Source organism: Mustela lutreola, chromosome 9 (assembly GCF_030435805.1).
Source record: "Mustela lutreola isolate mMusLut2 chromosome 9, mMusLut2.pri, whole genome shotgun sequence".
NCBI classification, from domain to species: Eukaryota; Metazoa; Chordata; class Mammalia; order Carnivora; family Mustelidae; genus Mustela; species Mustela lutreola.
The window spans coordinates 70,650,714-70,676,535 of record NC_081298.1 but is presented as its reverse complement, the minus strand read 5'-3'; the positions used below and the strand labels follow the sequence as shown (position 1 = coordinate 70,676,535).

Genomic DNA, 25,822 nt, shown 5'->3' with positions numbered 1-25,822 from the left:
ATTTTATAAGTCTTGCGTAAATATTTATGTTTTAAACTTCTCATTTGGAATATTTTCAAGTTTTCAGAAAATTTCTAAGAATCAAAACAGAATTAAGAATACTCACATTATTCACCTATTATTTGAATAACTCAAATTGTTTTTAAAAGTAGCTGCTCCATTTTTTTACTCCCACCAGCAGCTTACTGGTTTCCAGTTTCTCCACATCTTGGCCAATGCCTGTTATTGTATAGTTTTTTGATTATAGCCATCCTAGAATGTGTGAAGTGGTATCTTATTTCTTACTTTGGTTTTGATTTGTTTTTCTCTGAGGACTGTTCTTAAGTGTCTTTTCATGTGTTTATTGGCTATTCCCCTGCCCTCCCCCCCTTTTTTTTAAAGAAATGTTTATTCAGATTCCTTGTCTATTTTAAAAAATTGATCCCAATTGGTCTTTTTTTTTTTAATTGAGTTGTGAATGTTCTCTGTATGTAGTCTGTGTACATATCTTTAACAGATGTATCATTTGCAAAAATTTCCCATTCTGTGGGTTATCTTTTTTACTTTCTTGATTGTGCCCTTTGAAGCATAAAGGCTTTAATTCTGAGGTCCAGTGTGTCTGTATTTGTCTTTGATTGCTTAGCTATCTCAGATGAAAAGTATTGCCTAATCCAAGGTTGGGAAGACTTCACTTGTTATCTTCTAAGGGTTTTATAGCACTTAAACTCAGATTTTCGATCCATTTAGAGTTGCTTTTTGCATGTGGTTTGAGCTGTAGAGTCCAGCTTCATTTTTTTGCATGCAGTTAGTCAGTTTTCCCAACATCGTTTGTTGAAAAGACCATCCTTTGCTCCCCTGAATTTCTTGGCACGCCTTCATAAATCGATTGCTCATAAATGTGATTGATCTTTCTGGACTCTCAGTTCTATTCCATTAATCTGTACATTTATCTTAATTCCTACTACCACACTGTCTTGATTAGTGTAGCTTTGCTACGCTAAGTAAGTTTTGAAATCAAGAAATGTGAGTCTTCCACTATGTTCTTTTTCAAGATGGTTTTGGCTATTATGGGTCCCTTGCATTTTCTTAAGAATTTTAGGGTCAAATTATCAATTTAGAAAAAAGCAAGCAGTTGGGGGGAATATAGCAATCTCAGCATTGCTAAGTTTTGCAAACTTTTCACACCAAGTGTCTTCCCATTTATTTAGATTATCTTCTGCATATGTTGCTGGGTGTGGTTTGCTGTATTTTGTTGAGAACTCAGTATCCATATTCATAAGGGATATTGGTCTATAGTTTCTTTTCTTGTGATGGCTTTATCTGATTTTTGGTTTCAGAGTATTAAGACCTCATAGAAAAAGTTGGGAACTGTTTCCTTCTCTGTTAAAATTTGGAGGAGTTTGTGAAATACTGTTGTTAATTCTTTAAACATTTGGTAAAATTCATCAGTAAAACTATATGTCCCTAAGCTTTTTTTTGTAGCAAGATGTTTTGATTACTAATTCAACCTCTTGTTATAAGTCCATTCAGATTTTCTGTTTATTCTTCAGTTAATTTCAGTAGTTTGTGTCTTTCTAGGTATTTATTTGTTCATTTCATATGGGCTGAGTTGTTAGTGTGTAGTTGTTGCTAGTTACTCTTCTTTAATTACTTCTCTGTAAGGTTCTTTTTTATTTCTGTTAGGTCTGCAGTCATATTCCCTGTTTCATTCATGAATTTTTTGTTTGCCTAAGCTAAAAATTTGTCAGTTTTGATGTTTTCAAAAGAACCATATTTTTGTTCATTAATTTCTCTTTTCTCAATTTTATTTATTTTCACTCTAACTTGTATTATTTTCTTCTTTCTACTTAGGTTGGGCTTGATTTGCTCTTTTTCTAGTTTCTTAAGATGGTAGGTTAGGCTGTTTGAGATCTTTGTTTTATTTTAATATAGACACAGAACAGCTATAAATTTTCTTCTAAGCCCTGTTTTCCCTGCATTTTGTAAGTTTTGGTATTTTGTGCCTTGGTTTTTGTTTCTTTCAAAATATATTTTCTAATTTTTCTTCTGATTTCTTATTTGACACATTAGTTATTTAGGATTTTTTTTTTCTTCTAGGTATTTATTTAAATTTCATATAGTTAACATACAGTGCAATATTAGTTTCAGTTGTAGAAATTAGTGGTTTATCATTTACATACAATACCTAGTGTTCATCACAGGTGCCCTCTTTAATACCCATTGCCTATTTAACCCATTCCCCTTCCCACCTCCCTTCTGCTAATCACTTCATTCTCTATAGTTAAGAGTGTGTTTCTTGATTTGCCTCCCTCGCTCTTCTTTTCCTCTTTGTTCATTTGTTTCATTTCTTACATTCCACATATGAGTGAAATCATGGGGTATTTGTCTTTCTCTGAATTATTTTGTTTAGCACAATACTCTATCTCCATCCACATTGTTGCAAATGGCAAGATTTCATTCTTTTTTATGGCAAGTAATTCCATTGCATGTGTGTGTATGTATCACATCTTCTTTATCCATTCATAGGATTGTTTTTTGATTTCCACATACTTTCTGAGTTTCCTTCGCTATATCGCGTTATTGGTTTCTAATTTTAGTCGATGTTTTCTATTTGGTGAGACAACATTCTCATGTTTTCCCTTAGGATTTGTTTTTTTGGCATATATTTTCCTTTGTTTCTAACATACTTAATTTATGGAACATTTTTTTCCTAATAAGTCCTATGTCTAGACTTCCTTAGGGACAGTTTCTCTCCACTGTATTTTTTCCCTGTGTATAGGCCACATTTTGCCCCCCCCCTTTTTAAATATTGCTTATAATAGTTGACTAAAAACTAGGGAATTTCAGTTGCTGCACTTTTTAGTTTGATTTTCCAACAAATTCATTTTCCTTATTAATATTCTTTGTGGGACATCATTTTCATACTTTTAGTTCTTTACCCATGGTTTCCTTTAATTCTTTGAACATTTTTAATATAGGTGACTTGAAGTGTTTAATAATGCCAGCATCTGGGCTTTTTCAGCAGCACTTTCTATTGAATATCCCTTCTCCTTTGTATGGGCCATACATTTGCCTTTCAACTTTATATTGAGAACTGGACATTTAAAGTAATATGTAATGTGGCAACTGACAATCAGATTTTTCCCCTTCCCAGGTTTGTTGTTGTTGCTATTTGTTTCTTTTGTTGTCTTTTCTGAACTAATTCTTTTAAGTCTCTTATTTGTCATAAATGGTCAGTGCAGTTGGCTTGGTTAGTCTTATGGTCAGCCAGTAAATTGAACAGAGGTTCCCTTAAATGCCTGGAATGAGTAATTCTCTCAGTCTCTGCTGAGAGGCTCTTGCAGCACACGTTCACTATCCAGGCAGTTGACCATTAGGCCTTAGCCTTCACATCCTGCTCACACAGAGCCTCAGTCAGGTATGAGAGCATTTAGGCCTTCAGGTCTTTCCTGAGTATATGTACAGCCCCCTTGCACATGGTCTTCTAGATTGCCTAGAAGATGTTATAGCTTTCTGGTTTTTGGTTTTTTAAGATTTTATTTATTTGGGAGAGAGAGAGAGTGCTCAAACAAGGGGTAGGGGCAGAAGCAGAGGGAGAAGCAGGCTCCCTGCTGAGCAAGAAACTCTATGCTGGACTTGATCCCAGGACTTTGGAATAACCACCCAGGAAGAAGGTGGACGCTTAACGAATGGAGCCATTCCGGCGACCCAAGATGCCATAGCTTTTTATAGCCCATATGGACATCTCATTCCCAACTTTTCCTTTTAAAAAGCTCTAGCATTGGGTTATCCTTTGGCCTTTTATCCATCACCTCAGGCTACCTAGATTGTCTCAATGGCAACATCTTGTGAAAGAACACTACACTATCATGACTTGGGTATTGACATTCTGATAGCTGAGTTTAATTTTTGCCATTCTCATAATGTGGTTTTAGTTTGCATTTCCCTGTTGGCTAATGATGTTGCATGCCTTATCTTGCACTCATTTTGCCATCTTATTACTTATTTTGGTGAAACGTCTGTTTCTCTTTTGCCTCTTTTCTAATTGGATTATTTCTTCAGTTTTGAGAGTTATTTGTATATTCTAGATTCTATCGCTTTGTTGAATATATGTTTACACAAATATCCACTCCAGTTTTCACCTTTTGTAGTTTTTGCCCTTGTCTTAACAGGGTCACTGGAGGGTAAAAGTTCTAGATTTTGATGAGGTACAGTTTTTCAGTTTTATCTTTCCTGAATTGTGATTCTGGTGTCAATTCTAACAACTCTTTTTCTAGCCTTGGATCTTGAAGATTTTTTCATTAACTATTTTTTTAAGGTGTCACAGTTTTGCATTTTAGATCCATGATCCCTTTTGAGTTAGTTTTGTAAAGAAGTGAGATTAAGGTATTTTGGTTCTTGCCTATGGATGTCTAGTTGCTTGTTTGTTTGTTTGTGTGTTTTGGAAAAGTTGTACTTTGTCCAGTGAATTACTTTTGTAGTTTTGTCAAAATCAGGTGGGGATATTCGTTTGGGTCTACTTCTAGGTTTTCTTTCTGTCTGAGTGGTTTATATGTCTATTTGTCCACAATAGCATGCTCTAATGATACAGGTATTGTAAGATATAATATCTGTTAGAGTGATACCTCCCACTTCATTCTTATTTTTGAAGATTGTTTTAGTAATTCTTGGGTTTATGCCTTTCCATCTAATTTTTAAAATAAGCTTGTGTTAGTCTGCAAATAATCATCCTGGTATTTTCATAGGTTTTGTGTTAAATCTATAGGTTTGTGTGGGAAGAATTGACATCTTTACTATTTTGACTCTTCTAATCCATGAACATGGTATATCTCCACATTTATTTCAGTCTTTTAAAGATTTTTTTCCATTGGCATTTAGTGTATTTAGGTATATTATTCTGTACTTGTTATCTTAGATTTAATATCTAATTTTTTCATGTATTTAAAAAATGGTACGGTGGTTTTAATTTTGGTTTCCATATGTTTGTTGTTAATATGTAGAAATGCAGTTGATTTTGGGGATTTGACCTTTATTCTGCAACTTTGCTAATTTGCTTATTAGATATAGGTGGTTTTTTATTTGTTTGCTTTTGAGTCATTGGGATTTTTATATAGATAGTTATGTAACCTGCAAATAGAGATAGTGTTATTTCTTTTCCAGTGTATAGGTTTTTCTTTTTCTTGCTTTGTTGTAGTGACTAGAACTTCTGTTATTGTGATGTTCCCAGTCTCATTCTTTAACCATTAAGTAAGGTATTACCTGAAGGTTGAGGTAGATCTACTTTTCTCCAATCTTGTTGAGAATTTTTGTTATGAGTGTGTGTTGGGTTTTCTCAAATACACTTTCTGTTTCAGTCAGTATGGTCAAGTAATTTTTCTTCTGTAGCCTCTTAATAGTGTACAATAGTACACTAAAATATATTGTACAAGACTGGCTTAAATCTTAAAAACAACTTAAATAAATCTCATTGGTCATGATGTGTAATTTTTTTATACATTGCTGGATTCAATTTGTTAATAGTTTGTTAATAGTTGTGTTTTTGTGTTTTGTTTTTTAGTCCAAGTTAATGAGATGTAGTGTGTAGTTTGGTTTTTTTTTTTTTAATTGTCTGCAGGAATTAAAAAAAAACTTTAACACATATGTAACACAAACCACTATTATTTTTATAGAGTAACATTAATTATATTCACTGTTGTGCCATCATTACCGTTATCTGTTCAAAACTTTTTCATCATCCCAGACAGAGACTCAGTGGCCATTAAGCAACAACTCCCACTCCCCCTTACTTCATCCCCTGGTAACCTCTGATGTATTTGCTGTCTCAGTAAATTTGCCTATATTAAATATTTCATTTAAGTGGAATCACAATATTAGTCCTTCGGGGTCTGATGTATTTCACTTAGCATAATATTTTCAAGGTCCATCCGTGTTTGTAGCATATATGAGAACTTCATTTTTATTGCTGAATGATATTCCATTGTATTTATATATCTGGTTTTGTTTGTTCACTCATCTGTTGGTGGACACTTGGGTTGATTCTATTATGTATGGATACTACTTAAATTTTTTATTTTAGCAGGCAGTCAGCCTGTTTAGGTTTATCACAGAGATCCTTTTGTGAGCTATGGTTGCAGAATAGTTTAAGAGCCTTTATATTATTATTTTGATCTGCTTGTTTTATATAGTGCCTCTAGTGCTCCCCCTAATCCCTGCTTGTGCTGGGAAGGGGGACCATAGTAGGATATGCTTCAATGTATTAGTGATTTTCTGTTGCTTATTTAGAGTAGTTGGTGGTTCTCAGACATTCATTTTAAAACTTAGAGTTTATTGATCATTTTATATAAATTAAGCATTTCAGGATAAAATGAAAATTAATTATGATATTTTATCATAACTGTGAGGTTAATTTTGAAAATATATGTGCCACACCTCTTTGGATATGTGGTGTGTATCTGGCATATCTGAGTTGCATAAATTTATCTTTTGATTTGGAGTAAATAACATGGACACAGCCTTTTATGGGGTTGGTAATATTGAGTGATCTTGGTAAAATTAGAATTTGACATATATAAATTCCTTTGTACTTTTAATGTGGGAAGAAGATAACAGGTATATATTACGTCTTTCAGGTAAGAAAATTAATGAGGGGGAGAAACAAGGTTTCAGTCAGGGTATCTTTACAGATAGAAGGGACCCACACAAATCTAGTCCAGAATGTTTAAAAATTTTTGTTAGTGATTGTATGTTGCAATAAAATCCTGAGCAAGTGTAACTGTAAAAGATAATATCATTAACAGTGATGAATTCTGAAATAATAATGCCATTATTTTAACCAGTTTTTTTTTTATCTGCCGTTTTTCAGACTTTGTGCTAGATGACAAGCAAACCAGGAACAAGTGATGAGTTAGAATAGGGCAGATGATAGAGGATGACTGAGAGCTGCTTGGAACAGTCATGGGAAACCTGGGTCAGCGATGGTGTTCTGGGAGAGACTTGAAGGAGAAGACACTAGCCAGGAGAAGAATATTCCAGGCAGGGTGGTGGTTTGACCCAGGATTTGAGTGCCCTTCCAAGTCCTGCCTGTGTGGCCCTTTCTTTGCTTCCTAGTTATTAAAAAAAAGTCACTTACCTAACTAGCCCAACCTCCTTCCCTATGGGTAAGGAGACCATGAAGGCTAGAAGGTAGAGAGTCAGTGGTGACAGCCTAGAATTCCAGTGCCTGGTATACATACACGCACACACACACACACACACACCCATATGACACATATTTCTACTGCTTATTTACATTCATTGTTTTCATCAATTATTTCCAAAGATGTGTGAAAACAGGCAGATTGTAACATTCAGGAAAAGAAATCTCTAGCTAAAAAAAAGAAATTACAGTAGAGAAAAATTTGCCTTTAAAGCAAAGGTATTTTGCTTGTGTCATTCATTACTAAATGAAATAGGGAAGTAAACAAACTCAATTTCTAAACTTCTGTTTTGAAAGTGATTAAAGACTGACAAATGGAGATTTTTACACTGTATGGAAATGTCTTTATTCCTCTCAGACATCATGGAAATGTGGGCGGATACAGGGACCTTAAAGTATATCTTACGGAGCCCAGGTACACAGAGTTAATGCCTTCAAAATCATAAAAGCCAGAAATAGAAATCCCTTCCTTCTTTCCTCACTTGTTATTGGAAATATATGCCAGAATTTTAGAAATTAGGTTGCTTCAAGGTACCATTAAGTCATAATGTCAAATTTACTTTGTAAGTAAATAGTGATAGGTTTAGACCATAGATTCTGGGGTCCTTTTGCTGAAATTTATAGTCTGACTCTAGCCACTTTTCTTGCTGGGTGTCCTCAAGCATAGCCACATTGTGCCTACTTATTTTAAAATGGAACCTCTAATGTCTGTGTCATACCTTTAGTTTGAAGGCTAACAGTAATATAGTGATGATAATTATTGGATATTATTCTCATTTCTATTACATCTGGTTGCTGTTTGAACTGGGGAACATTGGGACAATCTGGGATTCATTTAAAATACAAAATTAGGGGGAAAGTTCTTAGGAGAGGAAATAGCTGTAAGTTGTGGTTTTGAATCCAGAAACAGGGGAATTTGGCTTGCGTAGGTTACTTTTTGTATTTCACAGCCCAACACTGTTAACGCTTTAAATGATTAAGTACTTACCTGGTGTCAGTTGTATTTTTCTAGGCATAAAATTCGAAGTTCTTATAACTGACCATTTAAAGGGAAATATCTTAGCTTTATTTCATGCCTGTGTTGAATCTTACTCATTTCTATATCTTTTAAGGGAAACTGATGATATATGACACAGTATTTTCCTTTTAGGTCTTTATGAAATAGCTGCTGTTACTAACTTTTTCAACTAAGGTAATTCATGTTTTTTAAAAAGCTCCTAATTAAAAATACAATACAACCAAATATATTGTTGTCATTATCTTTATGTAGGAAAGTTCTCCTCAATTAGCTAAAGGTCTGATATAGCTTGATGATGGGAAGTTAGGTGATAGTCATTATATCATAACTCTATCTATCATAACTCTAATAGCAGCCTCCAAATAGATCATGTTTCTGGTACTTTCTTACTGAAAGCTTCCAACTGGGAGCTCCTACTTTATGTCTCTTCCATTGTGAGCATCTAGCTCTTCAGCTAAATCTTGTTAGTTCATTGTGTTCTTACATCAGTAAATCTGTCTTCAACAGGAGTATAACTGAAAGATGTTTTCTGGATCATCTAAATTTCAGTTTATGTTAAAAGGTAGAGGAAGGGAGGGTAATGGGCTGGGTATGGATCTGAAACTAACCACAAGCTAGGACTAGATAACAAACCGGAAAGAGATCATTTGCATCAACAAATGCAAATACTGGTACTTGCATCTGAGCAAAAAAGGTGGGATTTCCCTCATGCATTCAGTATTTATGAAGTGTTCTCTACATTGAGAACTGATGGGGAATGAGCAGTGGAGCAGACTGACACAGAACTTCCCCAAAATAAAATTGGTATGTGGTTCCTAAAACAAGGGAAAAGTAATACTCGGCAGGCAGGAAATACCATTCAGTTAGGTAACGTGAACTAATTAGCTGGTATCCTACCTTGCTGCTCAGCTTTAGTCAGGCTGGAAAAGCCAGGTATATGGGATGAAATAGTAAGCAGCTTTCCTGACGAATACTCAAAAGACCAAGAAAGAGGAGTCAGTGAATGTTGTTTTTTAAAAGTCAAATTTTTATTTCACTAAAGTTTTTTTTGTGGGGCTCAAATTCACAAACCCAAGATCAGGAGTCACATGCTCTTCCGACTGAGCCATCCAGGCAGCCCCCCAAAATAAACTTACTTTAAAACACCTTTAGATTTATATAAACACCTTGAAGATACCACAATTTCCATCCTCCCCACCCTTTCCCCTATTAACACCTTACATTAATATAGTACCTTTTTTTAAACAAATAACTGGTATTAATGCATGATTATTTTTTTTAAAGTCTTTATTTATTTATTTGACAGACAGAGATCACAAGTAGGCAGAGAGGCAGGCAGAGAGAGGAGGAGGAAGCAGGCCCCCTGCTGAGCAGAGAGCCCAATGTGGGGCTAGATCCCAGGACCCTGAGACCATGACCTAAGCTGAAGGCAGAGGCTTTAACCCACTGAGCCACCAGGTGCCACACAGTGCATGATAAAATAAAATCTTGTTCAGATTTTCTTAGTTTTTATGTAATTTCCTTTTTCTTTTCTAGGATCCGCCCCTAGGTAACATATTACATCTAGTAGTCCTATCTGCTTAGGCTGCACCAGTCTGTGATAGACAGTCTCTTAGACTTGACTTCTTTTTGGTGACTTTGACAGTTTTCAGAAGTACTGCTCAGATATTTTGTAGAATGTTTCTTGGTTGGGATTCTCATAATGAGACTGGAGTTATGTGATTTGGGGAGGAAGACCACAAAGATAAGATACCATTTTTATTATGTCATATGAAGGATACGTACTGTCAACATGACATTTCACTTGGGATGTTGACCTAGATCATCTGACTGAGGTCACATTTGTCAGATTTCTCCACTGTAAAATTACTCTTTTTTCCCCTCCTTTCCATACTGTTTTTGGAAGGAAGTCCCTATGTGCATCCCACACTTGTTAAAAGGTGGGGAGTTGTCCTCCATCTTCTAGATCCATAAATTATTTAGAATTCTGCCTGGGAGTCTTGTATCTTCTCCTCCATTTATTTATTTATTCAATCATTTATTTATATCAGCATGGACTCATGGCTATTTATTTTATATTTTGGGCTGTAATCCAAAACTGTTGTACTGCTCAAGTTGTTACAGGTTTGGCTGTATGGGAACTCTTTCTGTTAATTCTTATATCCCTTTGACAAATTCTCATCAGTACAGTATTTTGGGGTTTTTTTGGATGGTTAGCACTTGCTGGGGTGTCATTACTTATAGGCCCTCTCAACTGACAAAGCAAGAAAATATGTGTATGCTAATAACCCTTTCATACACACATATTTATGAATATTTCTATACATAACATGAATATTTCTATACATCTATATTAAACTAAATATGAGTTCATATTGATGTTGCCAACTCAGTTCAGTACCACATGGATCATGATCGCTTCTTCCCCTTGCTTTGGCATACACTCTAAATCCAGTAGTGAGAAGTCTGATTTTCACTTTCTGTGTCTTTAATTGTTCAGTTCCAGTAAACATGGAAGTGACATGAGAATTGTTAACCCAAGCTCCCATGGGAAATGACTTTATCAATTAGGGTATAGTGCTTACAGTTTCTTTTCCTTTTGGGCTTTTACCTTTAGTCTTATAGATTCCACTCACTTTCGCATGACTCATGTTAGCACCTTTCTCCATTCTAACCCACACTTCAGTAAGGTGGTTTCATACATTTGTAATATAGTTAAATTATTTTGTCATATTCATTTCATCTCAGGACCCCCTGGTTTCCTAAATGACTTTTTAAATTGCATACAGTAAGTTCACTCTAAAGTTCTGTCTTGATGAATGCATAGTGCTGTGTAGCTTCCATTCCTGTGTCCTTCAGAATAGTTCCACTGCTCTGAAAGATTTCGTTTGCTTCACTTACATCTTCTTTCCTCTTCCCAAACTTCTATCAATCATTGGTCTTTTTACCATCTCTGTAGTATAACCCTTTCCAGAGTGTCATACACTTGGAATCAAACAGTATGTAGCTTTTTATTTCACTTTTTATCACTGAATAATACTTCATTTGTGGAGGGACTGTAGTTTATCTACTTGTCTATTGAAGAACATCATCTTGACTGTGTTCAGTTTAGAGTGATTATGAATGGAACTGCTATACAGAATTGCTTGCAGCTTTTTGTATGGATATAAGTTTTCATATGAGTTGGGTGAATACCTGTGAGTACAACAATCAGACCATATGATAAAAGTATGTGAGCTTTTTAAATATCTTGTCTTTGCATTGTACATAGTTTCTTGGAGTGCAATAATCTCCCTTTCCCATTTTCTTTGCCTGTTCTCCCTCCAAGTCTCTTTTAACTGTTGATTCCAGGTCTTATTATCGCTATAAAAGAGCTTATCTTTTTTTAATCTTTTTTGGGGGTAATTGAACCCTTTGATGATCTTTTCCATGTGCTTGTGATATTTTCAGTTAACTGTTGGTGAAAATAATCAGCTGCATCTAGTTTAATTTGTTTGTGCTTTCTGGAAGTATGGCAGAAATATATTTGGCAGCTGGCGTACACAGCCTATAGGTTGTTACAACTACTTTCTAAATAGGTTGTCTTGTTTTATTTTATAGTATTTTATAGTTGCTAAAATTCTGAAGGATTGCACTTTCCTCTTTAACCATCACCCTCAAGCAGTATGTTTTTTAAAATATATAATTGTATTTATTAATCTTAAGGTAAAAGATATTTATTTAAATCAGATTTATGTTTCTGTAAAGTGATAGTGTGTTTTGTTTCCTTCACAGCATTTATTCAGTCGGAGAGCATAATAGAAGTACTACGGTTTGATGATGGAGGGTTACTACAGGTAATTTTATTTTAAGTTGAAAAATTATCTGAGTGTCAAACCTTGAATTTTATCAGATTGTTATTTATCTTTAAAAAATATAACTGGTTTCTGTGAAATATATTTTATGAGCCTTATATGCAGATAATTCTGTAACAAAAACCTCCTTAGCTATATGAATTATCTTTTAAATTAATTATTTCTGGGGGTGGTTTGGGAGGTTACATGGGGAGAGTCAGATCAGGGGCAGTGGAACTGGTGGTTAGCTCTGTGAGTTTAGAACCAGTGAGTGAAGTACTCAGTTCAAATGTCAGACCTCAGAATATTTATCTGGAAGAAGACTTCTCTAAAATATAAGTTCGGTAGATATACATCTGTATCATCTTGCCATTTGCCATTCTAAGCCACATCTTTAAATATATTATACATAAAATTGGAAGGTATAATCTGGTGTCCTGCTTTTCAGACACTAGATAGCACACCAGATAGCACAGATATCCCACGAAGCCTCTTTTAGTCTCCCTAGCTAAAAATCAGTTCTGGAATTTCAGAGCTAAAAAAAGAGAGTAAAGGCATCTTAACCACCCCTCTGATTTTTATGACTGAGATGTTTTCTTCCCTTCTTCCAAACTTTTATCATATTCTGTGCTTGTTTTATAATACTTACACTTTTGTAATTATAACGTGTGTTTTCAAGTACCATCTATTTGGTAGCATGACTCACAGTTGTCCCAAGGTTTAGTTTAAGAAAGGTGCCAAAGATCCCATTACTTTGTGGTAATGCTAGTATTAGAATTCTCGTCTTCTCATTCCAGGTGTGATTGTTTGTCTTTCTTTTATGTGATGCTTCCTATGATGTATTTATTTACTTAATTAAAACCAAGTATACAAGTTAAGCAGTTCTGAAAAGCTATTCCCTGTAGCTTGTAATAATGGTAGGAAACTGAAAGTTAGATTAAGACAATAGAAAAAAAATAATTGTGCTAGCAACCTCAAATAAGATTTCTGTTAGCATTTTATCATAGATTTAGATTTCAGACCATAAACCAGAGAGCACAAGAAAAAAAGTGATGGGTTTTAAGGTTCTTTTTCTCTGACAATAAAGCAAGTAAGTGTTCTGAATAACTTTTTTCTTGCTTCCAAATTTTTAAATAAGCATATCATTCATACCTTTACATAAGAGATGTTGAAAAACACAACAGGCAGTGTCTACATGGTACTTCCAGAAAAGTGTACAGCTTTTTATATTGAAAAACTGAATAAAGACTTAAGATATATAATCTCAAATTTTGTAAAGCCACCGTACTAGAAAATGAGCTTAGTCTCTTTTTTCTAGTTCTTTAGTCTGTTGCAAGCTGAGAACTTAGAGAACCTATAGACTGTTTTAAATACCTCCCTTTAAGTGGTTTGCAGGATCTGGATAATAGGCAAATGAGGACTGAATTTCTGGAAAAATTCTCCTTTATTGGTTGATTGAAGAAGGACCCATGTTCTTTACAAATTAGACATCTAGGTTGCAAATGGTAATTCATTTTGAAAATTCTGGAGCTTGATTGGTGTTTTTGTCTGGGGAGGCTGTCCGCCCCTGTCTACATGGATTTAGCTGTGGAAGAACTGGTAGACTGCTATGTGCCTTGCTCATCCTCTTTGAGTTTTCAAAATGCTTGGGCAGGAGCTTGGTTGCGACCTTGGTTAAGACCTCTCAAGAGTTCCCTAGCAAAGGTAATTTTAGGTAGGAGCAATGTTGAGGGTAGGTGGTACCAGTTGGTTACCTCAACCACAGTGAAACCTCACTAAGACTCCTGCAGTACATCTAATGTCAAGATGCTATAGTGTATTATTTATCCCCAGGTAGCAGAATATAAGACCCTTTTGAATAGATACATGTAAATTGTTCATTTTAATATTGAAGAATATTTCCTAGGAACAACAGTTTCGATGTTTGACATAATGATTTCTAATGATAATTTATCAGTGGCTTAAACCATTTCTTAAACAACTCCTGGGTTTCAGCTTCCTGGGTTCTTATGGTATGATTAGAACAGAAGTATTTACATGTAGCATTCCTATGGCAGAATATATTATCAAGGTTTTTCAAATTAAATTATAATTAAATCAGGGAAAGAGTCAAAGCAACAGCCTTGTATTGCATTATTTAAAATGAGCATTTTGCCTGAGACCATTCCTTCTCTGATCCTGAATTTTATGTTAAATTCATGCCACTTGGCTCATAGTAACTTTTTAAGCCCCGAAAATTAATTGATAATAAGTCCATAAAAATTGCCAAAGCTCACAAAAAATTTGCTAGAAACTTTGGATTTACCTTCCTTGTTTTTTAAAGATAAGGAAAATGAGGCTCATAGACACTAAATAATTTGCTCCCTATTCAATTACTAGTGCAGGATTCCAGCATTCAGTAAGTAACCAGCCTTTCTGCTTTCAGAGCTCTTTCCACAGCACCACGTATATGCAGTTCCTCCCAGTGCATTGCCTGGGTTACCACTAATAATATTGGGTTGTGATTAGAAATCACAGTAATCCTCTTAGCACATGTTTTCTGTAGTTGGTGCTTTGGCCATCACCATTCCTGTTTGGCAGGGCTACTAAGATTTGGTATATAGAATATAGAAGGATAAATAATTCCTAAGAGGAATACAGACCCTGAGAATTCTGCTTGTCAGTAGAAGACTCTTCACCATAGGGGTTGCAGGTCAAGAAGTATCTCAAACTACCATTCCAACCCTAACTGATGTGAGTGGTTGCCTCTTCTTGACCCATTCCTTTGATCGATCATTATAAGATTGAATAACAAAAGATATACTTAAAAGCCTTAATCTGTTTCCTAATCTAAGTTTCTTATAAACAAATGAAGATAAAGCCCAAGGAAAAGGCTGGCTTTGTATTTTCCTTTTCCTTTCATCTCTTTTCCTTTCCTCCCCACCTTCCTCTTCCTCTCCCCTCCTCCCCCTCCCTCCCCCTCCCCTCTCTTTCCCTCTCCTCCCCTCTCCTCCCCTCCCCTCCCCTTCCTTCTCCTCTCCTCTCCTCTCCTTCCCTTTCACTGGTCAAGAAACAGAAACATTCTTTTCATTGTATGCTCATTGGTCGTTCTCATAACCTATAGGCACCTATTATCTCTGCTCACTACCTAACTTTCAGGTACCTAAGGCAGGATTAGCTAGAACTCCTGTTTTTTAAGTACTTGCTGGAGTCTCAGCTAGTTCATTAATTGGCCCCAAATTTCAGTGCTAATAAGGGGTCCAAGAAGAATAAGAAGCAATTTTGATTCTAAATCTCTTAACATTTAATACTTTCCATTGGTCTATTGCCTAAAGGTTAAGTAACAAGGTTGCCTTAGAAGGAGGAGATAAATTCCTAATTGCTGTGCTTAGAAGATAGTTCAGGTCTAAGAGATCTTTTCATACATACATAATAGATCACAGATTCCACTTCGTTGTGCCCCCAGTATTTCAGCTACAGGACCATGGTTAGTCAGCCAGAGTTGTTCATTTATAGAAATAACTCTTTTCCCAGTCTTCTCAGAGGAAGGTTGGGGAAAAGATTATGGAAAGTTTGTCTACTATTCTGTGTCAGGTTGGTTGGGAAAGGACTATGGAGACCTTCCTTAACCAGACAATTATTTGCAACATACCAAAACACTCAATAGAATAAGCAAGTGAGCATGTAGTTTGGTTGTTCTTGGGTGAGCTTACATTTAAAAGATAATAATAATTTTTAAAGATAGCCATAGTAAAACTTAACAGTTGTAAAGAGGTTATTGGGAATAACTTGAGCCCCTAAACAAGTTTTTTTAGTTTCTGTAACTAAAAGGAGTTAGGGTTGAAGCCATTGGAAACTGTGCATTCTAGAAAATGAATTAGGTTTATTCTAGATGTAGGCAGGTATAAATGGTTCTAAGTACACAGTTAGGGATCCTATATTGAGTCTTCCTGCAAGGAGTATAAAGACATCTAAGAATTTGATTAATTTCTTTTTCTTTAATTAAGGTGTTTGTCGTGAGGTATAATTCATATATACATGCATAAAATATGGGGTTTTTTTTGCAAAGCAAACATCTATTTATAATCATCACCCCAGTTAAAAATTAAGAACATGCCAACACTCTCATAAGTTCCCACCTGAAGCTCTCTCTAAGTCACTGTCCCCAAGATTTGGTTATAATCCTGAAGTATATGATAATTTCTTTCCCTAGAAGTCTTAACTATCTAAGTATGGTGTCTCTAAACACTATAGTTCATCTGTTTTTGGAGTTCATACCATTTGTATTCTTTTTTTGTTCAGCTTTTTGTTAGTGTTAAGTTTCAAAGATTCTCTGTGCTGTTGAGTGTGACTGTGGTTATTCATTTTCCTTGCTGAATAGTATTGCATTATTTGAATATGGCCCAATTTACATATAATTTATGCTGTTATGGACATTTCACTTGTTACCGATTTGGGCTATTATAAATAAACGGTGTCTCTTGGTGAACATATGCATTTCTGGTAGAGTTGAGTGTAATGCTGGGATATAGGTTATGAATCTTCTATTTTAGAATGTAATGCCATATGTTTTTCCAAAGTGCTTGTTCCAGCTTATAGTTCCATCATCAGGAAGTGTTCTGCAGTACTTCATATGTTTTTTTAAAGTATTCTGAAGAGTGAGTGATAGTATCTTATTGTACTTTTAATTTGCATTTCTCTGATTCCTAATAAGGTGGAGTAATTTTTCATGTTTATTTGACCATTTGGATATCTTTTGTGAAATCTCAGTTAAATCTTTTGCCCTGTTTAACTCTTGGGTTGCATGTCTTTTTTCCTCTTGTGTGATAGGAGTTCTTTTTAAATCTGGTACAATTCTGGTTATATATATTAGAAGTATCTTCTGCTTCGTGGATTACCTTTCTACACATAATGTGACTTTGATAAACAGAAATTCTTACTTTTAATTAATTTTAATGTAGTTTAAACTCTATTTTCCATTACAGTTTATACTTTTTCTGTACTGTTAAGAAAATATTTTCCTATCCAAGGTCATAAAAATATTCTCCTGTATTACTGTATAAAATACAGATATTTATTGTTTTGCCTTTCATAATTATAGCTGTAATTCTAACTGTAATTCTAGCTGTAATTCTTTATTTATTTATTTATTTATTTTTTTATAAACATATATTTTTATCCCCAGGGGTACAGGTCTGTGAATCACCAGGTTTACACACTTCACAGCACTCACCAAAGCACATACCCTCCCCTATGTCCATAATCCCACACCCTTCTCCCTAACCCCCTCCCCCCAGCAACCCTCAGTTTGTTTTGTGAGATTAAGACTCACTTATGGTTTGTCTCCCTCCCTATCCCATCTTGTTTCATTTATTCTTCTCCTACCCACTTAAGCCCCCATGTTGCATCACCACTTCCTCATATCAGGGAGATCATATGATAGTTGTCTTTCTCTGCTTGACTTATTTCGCTAAGCATGATACGCTCTAGTTCCATCCATGTTGTCGCAAATGGCAAGATTTCATTTCTTTTGATGGCTGCATAGTATTCCATTGTGTATATATACCACATCTTCTTGATCCATTCATCTGTTGATGGACATCTAGGTTCTTTCCATAGTTTGGCTATTGTGGACATTGCTGCTATAAACATTTGGGTGCATGTGCCCCTTTGGATCACTACATTTGTATCTTTAGGGTAAATACCCAATAGTGCAATTGCTGGATCATAGGGCAGTTCTATTTTCAACATTTTGAGGAACCTCCATGCTGTTTTCCAGAGAGGTTGCACCAGCTTGCATTCCCACCAACAGTGTAGGAGGGTTCCCCTTTCTCCGCATCCTCGCCAGCATCTGTCATTTCCTGACTTGTTGATTTTAGCCATTCTGACTGGTGTGAGGTGATATCTCATTGTGGTTTTGATTTGTATTTCCCTGATGCCGAGTGATATGGAGCACTTTTTCATGTGTCTGTTGGCCATCTGGATTCTAGCTGTAATTCTAAATTGACTTTGTTATTGGTGTGAGGTCATAGTTTTATTTCTCATATAGATATTGACTTGTCCCAGTACCTTCATTGTTCCCCAATATTTTCTTTCCCCAGTATTCTTCAGTGACACTTTATTCATAAGTTAAGGATCCATGTATGCATGAATCTATTTCTGGGCTCGGTTGCCTTTTCTCTTTTATAAAAGTAGAAATTCATATGGGCCAACATAAAATACAGAAATGCACTTGTTTTTTATATATTGACTATTACTGCAAACTAGCTAAATTACTAGTTGTTTCTAAAAACTTATCTGTAGATGCTCTGGACTAGGTCCACAAACTATCATAGTCTTAAGTTAATAACATTGTATTTCCAACTTTACTGTCCTTTTAGTTTTTAATTCTTTCTCTTGCTTCACTTTACTGGCTATAGTCATTATGATGTTGAATATAAGCGGTATTTAGTGTGTATCTTTGACCCTACTTTGATACCTCATCTCAGAGATAAAACCTCCAGCATTTCATTAAGTATGTTGTTTAGTATAGTTTTTCTCCACCCCAATAGATACTCTTTATCATATGTGTCAGTTGGGGTTCTCAGCAAGATCTTGAGGTAGAGTCAGAGAAGTACTAGGGATTTACTTGAGGGCAATAGGAGCAAAAGATAATAAAATTTACTAAAAACAAATTAGAACTAGAATTCTATCCCCAGTGAAAAATACTCTTCACATGTAAAGAGAAAATAACAAGAAAAAGCAAACCCTAGGAAAATCTGATGTCCAGAGTTATTATGTTATTAGATTCGCATGTCCGGTTTTCAACAGAAAAAATAACCATTGATACCAAAAAAAAAAAAAAAAAGTGAAAGTGTGACCCATTCATGGAGGAAAAAATAATCGGGATAGAAAAAATTAAAAAGAACCAAACAGGAATACTGAATTGAAAAAATTTATTAGAAGGGTTCAAAAGCAGATTTTTTTCAAGCAGAAGAAAGAATAAGCAAACAAGATGTGTTATTTGGAATTATCTAGGAGGAAGAACAATCAATTTTTTTTAATGCCTGTTTTTATGTCTGTTAATATTTAGGTGTATGTTTGGTGCTTAAATATTTACAGTTGTTATTGCTCAGGTTATCATAACCTGAGCTGAAATTAAGCCAGATTCTTAACCAAGTGAGCCACCCAGTGCCCCTACATATTTTCATTTTTAATGTTCTTTATCCTTTGTATGTTTGAGCTGCTGAGACCATTTACCTTCAGCCTGAAGAATATTATTCTCCATTATTGCCTTTGGTGCAAATCTTCTGGTGACAAATTCTCTACAATCTTGTCTGTCTGAAAATGTCTTTATTTTTTCTCTTGTTAGAGTGTTTCGTCATTATGTAGAGTCCTTCTTTGTCTCTTGTTAGTCTCTGTTTTAAAGTCCATTTTTTTGGGATAAAACTGTGCTACCTTAGCTTTCTTTTAATTTCATTTTGCCTGGTACATACTGTTCCATCTCTTTACTTTCATTCTACATATGTGTTTAGGTATGAAATGAGTCTCCTGTAGACAGCATATAGGTGGGTCTTCTTTTATCATCCATTCCATCACCCTGTGTCTTTTGATTGAAGCACTTAATGGATTTGTATTCAAAATAATTATTGTTAGATTTGTACTTATTGCCATTTTGTTAACTTGTTTTATGGTAGTTTTTATAGTTCTGTCTTCCTTTCTTCTTATGCTCTTTTCCCTTGCTTAATGGCTTTCTTTAGTGATATGCTTCAATTCCTTCCTTTTAATTTCTTGCATATCTAATACAGGTTTTTGATTTGTAGTTTCTATTAGGTTAATGTACATGCCTTATGCAAATGGAAGTCAATATTAAGTTGATGATCAATTAAGTTTGAATTGATTCTAGAAGCACTAAAATTTTACCCCTCATACCCACATCCTGTGTATATAATGCCATGCTCTCCATCCTTTTATTTTGTGTATCCTTTGACTCATTTTTATATATGTAGTTGATTTTGCTGTTTTTGTGCTTCAATGTCTGTACTGTTTCTGTAAGTGATGAATCTACTCTTTTATTATGTTTGCATTTACCTGTGAAATTTTTTCTTTTTAAAACTCTTACTTCTGATTATGGCCTTTTCTTTTCAGAGAATTCCCTTTGCTGTTTCTTGGCAGACTGGTTTAGTGGCAATGAACTTCTCTAAGTTTTGTCTGGGAAACTCTCTTTCTATTCTGAATGATAGCTTTGCTGGGTCAGGTATTTTCTGTTGCAGGTTTTTTCCCTTCAGCACTTTTAAGATGTTATGCCACTCTCTTATGACCTGCTGAAAAATCAGCTAACAGCTTTATGGGGTTCCCCCTGGGTGTACTGTTTTCTCTTGCTGCTTTTAAAATTCTCTCTTGGGGCGCCTGGGTGGCTCAATGGGTTAAAGCCTCTGCTTTCAGCTCAGGTCATGATCCCAGGGTCCTGGGTTCGAGCCCCGCTTCTGGCTAACTGCTCAGCAGTGAGCCTGCTTCCCCTCCTCTCTCTCTGCCTGCCTTTCTGCCTACTTGTGATCTCTGTCTGTCAAATAAATAAAATCTTTAAAAAATAAATAAATAAAATAAAATTATCTTTATCACTGTTTTTTCCCCCCCTTTTAATTATTATGTATCTTAGTGTGGACTTCCTTGGGTTGATTTTGTTGGGGATTCTCTATGCCTCCTAGATCTGGATTTCTGTTTCCTTCCCCAGAGTCAGGAAATTTTCAGCTATTATTTCTTCAAATAAAGTTCTTGCCCCCTTTTCTCTTTCTTTCCTCAGATCCCTGTAATGCAGTTGTTCTTAATTCCCCCAACCTCATCTCATTTTTTACTGTTCTTTTTTCTTTTTGCTGTTTCAGGTTGTTGCTTTCCGTTTACTCTGTCTTACAGCTCACTGATCTGTTCTGCCTCCTTTAATATGCTGTTGATTCCTTCTAATGTATTTTTAATTTTAGTTATTGAGTTCTTCATCTCTGATTGGTTCTTTTTATATTTTCTGTCCCTTTGTTAAAGGTCTCATTGAGATCCTTCACTGTTTTCTCAAGTGCAGTAAGTATCTTTATGACCATTATTTTGAATTCTTAGGTCTATTGCGTATCTCTATTTCATGTATGCCTTTTGGTGTTTTTGTCTTGTTCCTTCATTTGGGACATATTCCTGTGTCCTCATTGTGTCTAACCCTGTGTTTATTTCTTTGTATTAAGAAAAATCATCCGTTTTCCAATTTTGAAAGTAGCCCTCAGAAGAAGAGTTCCTTGGTGCAGTGACCCATGTTCACCAGAACCAGGTGCTCTAGGGGTGTATCCTGTGTGGGTTGTATGTGCCCTACTGTTGTGGCTAAGCTGTGTTTGCTTTTAGTCCAGTCAGCTACAATTGCCTACTTTACCTGTTTGGGCCACAGTTTGGTCCCTGTGCTGTTAAGGGGCCAGTCTGGGGCTACCTTGCACTTGTAGCTGGGTAGTATCTAGTGGTCAGACCAGATGCCTGCCCACAGGCCATTTCCCCGGTCTATAGTTACATGGAACTACAGTGCTGTCTCATGGTGTCCCCTGAGAGATTTTTGTTGGTGGACAGGGTTGGCAGTCAGATCAAGTGTGTACTCCCAGTTCACATGCTGGGGCTGCAGTTAAACTGGTATGTGTGGTTATCTCCCCCCTTTACTCAAAGCAGAAATTACTTTGGAGTGGTAGTGGTCCCGTCCAGGACAACATGCTGGAAGTGACAGAGCAGGAGCCACTTTGAAGGCACTCTTACCAAGTAGGGCAGGTTAGATGGGGCAGATCTGCAGGAAAAAAAGATCTGTGTGGTACACAGTCTTAGCAATTAGGGTGTTTTAACTGGCTCCCACAGGTATCCTGCTATTTGGGAGGGTGGGGGAAAGTTCTTTGTTCTTAGAGAAGTCTTCTAATGATCCCAGCTCCTCCAGCACATGTTCTGAATATATAATCACTTTCACATATACCCCACAGGCTTTTCAAACTGCTGCTTCTATGAAATATCTCCATGGGATTGTCTTGTTTTCTCTTTAAAGGCAGGGACTCAGCCTCCTAAGGCCCCCTGGCTCTCCCAGAACTAAGCCCACTGATTTTAAAAGTAACCAGAGTTAAGCTCCACTGATTGTAAAACTTGTAAATTTAAGCCCCACTGGTTTTTAAAGCCACATGTTATGTGGTTGCATCTTAGGGTAGGTCCTCTTGTCTGGGGTGCCTGTTGTGGAGTTTGCTCCTAACATTTCCACATGCTTGTGGTGTTTCTCCTGTTTGTGGTTAGCCTTGCAGGCAGATTGATTCCTGACCACGTTTCTTGCCCTCTACCCTTTTCAGTGTGGCCTCTTCTCTACAATTAACTGTGACAAGTCTGTTCTTCTAGTCTTCATATTGTTTTCTTATTTAGTTATACTCTTGTAGCTGTTCTCTAGGTGTGTCTGTGGGAAAGAGGTGAGGTTAGGATCCTCCTACTCTACCATCTTCCCAAAAGTCCTCAATAGTTTTTTTTTAAGATAGATATCATACAGAGTATCATCTCCAATCACAAGAAGATGAAATTAGAAATCAGTAACAGAAGGAAAACTGAAAAATTCACATATTTGTGGAAATTACACAAGGGAAATTAGAAACTATAGAGAGATGAATGAAAATGAAAACACAACATACCAAAAAACTATGCAATACACCAAAAGCAGTGGTAAGGAGGAAATTTATAGCTGTAAATGCTGATGTTAGAAAAAAAGATCTCAAATCAATAACCTAACTTTACAACTTAAGGAACTACAAAAATAAGAATAAGCTAACCCCAAAGGTAGCAAAAGGAAAGAAGTAGTAAAGATTAGAACAGAGATAAATGAGCTAGAGAATATGAGAAATAGAGGAAATAAACGAAACCAAAAATTGCTTTTTTGAAAAACAACCAACAATGTTGACAAAGTCTTACCTATGTGGATTAAGAATGAAAAGTGGCCAAATTACTAAATTCAAAGATGAAAGTGGGGACGTCACTACTGATCATACAGAAATAAAAAGAATTATAGGAGAGTACTGTGAACATTTGTACACCAACAAACTGTGTAGCCTCAATTAAATGGACAAATTCTAAGAAACACAATACCTACCAAGATTGAGTCATAAAAAAATAGAAAATCTGAAGAGACCTGTATAACTGGTAAGAAGAGTCAATCAGTAATCCAAAATCTCCCAACAAAAAAAACTTGCACCTGATGGCTTCATTGGTGAATTCCACCAAACATTTGAAAAACTCCCAATCCTTCCCTATACTTTTCCAAAAAATTTAGGAGGAAGAGAACATTTCATAATTCCAGCATTACTCTGATAACAAAGCCAATGACAGGACAATGAAGGAAAAGTACAGACAATATCCCTTACGAAAACTGATGCAAAGTCCTCAACAAAAGACTAGCAAACTGAATGTAACCACTTACAAAAAGGATGATATACTGTGTCAAAGCATTGAAGCAATTCAGGGATCCACCAACAGATATACGGATAAACAAAAGGAAGTTTATAAATATAATAGAACACATATCAATCTTAAAAAGGTAGGAAAACCTGACATATGGTATACCATGAGTGAATCTTAAGGACATACACCAAGTGAAATAAGTCAGTTACAAAAAGATAAATACTGTATGGTTCTACTTATGCAAAGTACTTAGACTAGTCAAAATTGTAGAGACAAAGTAAGAATGGTGCATGCCAGGCCTGGAAGGAGGAGGGACTAGAAAGTTGTTTAGTGGGTACAGAGTTTGAAGTTTGCAAGAAGAAAGGAGTTCTAGTGATAGATGGTAGTGACAGTTGCCCAACACTGCAAATGTTATTTAATGTCACTGAGCTGTACAATTAAAAATAGTTAAGGTGGGGCACCTGGGTGGCTCAGTCATTAAACGCCTGCCTTCAGCCAGGTTGTGATCCCAAGTTTCTGGGATCGAGTCCCACATGGGCTCCCTGATCAGCAGGAAGCCTCCTTCTCCCTCTTTACTCCCCACTTCTCTCTCTTGCTGTGTCTCTCTCTGTCAAATGAATAAAGAAAAATTTTTTTAATGGTAAGTTTTACATTATGTGTATTTTACTACAATAAAAAAGGAAAAAAAAAACAAAAATTTGGTAGCAGGCTAGACTTGGCTTATGGACTATTGATTATCAGCCACTGTTCTAAATTTTCTTGGGAATGGCCTTACTGTTTTCTTGAGATAAAGGAAGAGGGAGCTGTGGTTTTGACATACACAGAATTATAAAAGCATTCATCTCTCTTTTAAGAAAGTGGTTCTATTACAAAAGAAATACATGCTTGTAAAAAATATGGAAAATTTGGAAAAATAATAAATAAGTAATATTTATTGGATATTGCCAAGTGCCAGGTACTCTTTTAATTCTTAAATACATGATCATTTTTTCAGAGTAACCCAGTAAGTGACTAGTAAGTGGTAGAGCTAGAATTCAATACCACACTTTTGGACTCTAAAGCACAAGTTCTAAACCACTGTACTCTAGAGTGGGAACTTGGGAGTTATCCTTGTATTCCAATACCCAAATGTAGTACATGTTAATAGTTTTATTTATTGATTTTCCATGATTTTCATTGTGGACATAGCTTTGATTTCTCATTCTGCATCGTCAAGTTTTACAGTATAACAACTGATTTCATTGCGCAGAGCAGTGATTTCTCATCATGTCAAGTTAATTGCTTGTTGGAGGTGGGGAAATGTTTGGGACACTAGAAGGCCCTCAGTAGAGACTAACATCTGTACAGCTCTTCACAGTTGACAGGAAGCCTTCTCACATATTCCCAGGGTTACTTGGCTAGTAAGAGCAGAGTTGGTATTTGAACACGGGTTCTTTGGTTTTGTTTTTGTTTTTTACTTCCAATTCTGAGTCTTCTCAGAACTATCTGCTCTCTGTCTCATGCCCATTTTTGACTCTGTACTCTCTTCACATTACCATTTCATACCCTCTGTTTTAAAGATAAATGGTACCAAAAAAGCTAAGTAGCTGGCTCAAAAATAGCCTTAAAAACTGAGAACAAAGAACATCAAAAGATATTAAAATGGTATTAAAATATACAGACATCTCTCACAGCTTATACAAAAACTAGCTCATAAATGATTGTAGACTTCAATATAAAACTACGCAAAAATATATAAAACTATAAAACTCGTATTTTTATCATTTTATTTTTTTAAAGAATTTATTTATTTGAGAGAGAGAGAGAGAGTGAGAAACAGCCTGAGAGGGGAGAGGATCAGAGGGAGAAGCAGGTTCCCCACTGAGCCAGGAGCCCAATGCAGGACTCGATCCCGAGACTCTGGAATCGTCACCTGAGCCAAAGGCAGTCGCTTAACCAATTGAGCCACCCAGGCACCCCCAAACTATAAAACTTTTAGAAAAAAGCATTGGAGAAAAGCTTCAGGATAGAGGGCTAGCAGAGTACTTGACACCAAAGACTTGATACCAGAAGTACAATCCATAAAGGAAAAATTTGTAAATTAAAAGCTTGCTCTGCCAGAAACCAGATAAAAAGCCAGAATATAGACTAAGAGAAAATATTTGCTAACCATATACCTGACAAAGGACCTAGTTTATAGAATTTATCAGGAACTCTCAAAACTCAATAATAAAACCCAGTCAGGAATCAGCAAAAGACATGACCAGACATTTCACTGAAAAGGATGTACAGATGGCAGAAAGGGCAATTGAAAACTGCTCAACCATATTACCCACCCAGAAAATACAGATTAAAACCTAACCTCACAAATTTTTTCCATTTTTTTATTAGTGTTGTAACCCTTATCTGTGTGCTTTTTCT

The 25,822-nt window shown here is 35.7% G+C and overlaps 1 protein-coding gene across 1 annotated transcript in view; it reads left to right on the top strand.

Annotated features, from left to right (window-relative positions):
• TMEM131 (transmembrane protein 131) overlaps positions 1-25,822 on the top strand; it is a 214,486-nt gene that overhangs the window by 42,952 nt on the left and 145,712 nt on the right. The window contains exon 2 of the mRNA XM_059134680.1: positions 11,967-12,028. Coding sequence (XP_058990663.1) covers positions 11,967-12,028 — 62 coding nt within the window. The remainder of the gene's footprint in view (positions 1-11,966; positions 12,029-25,822) is intronic.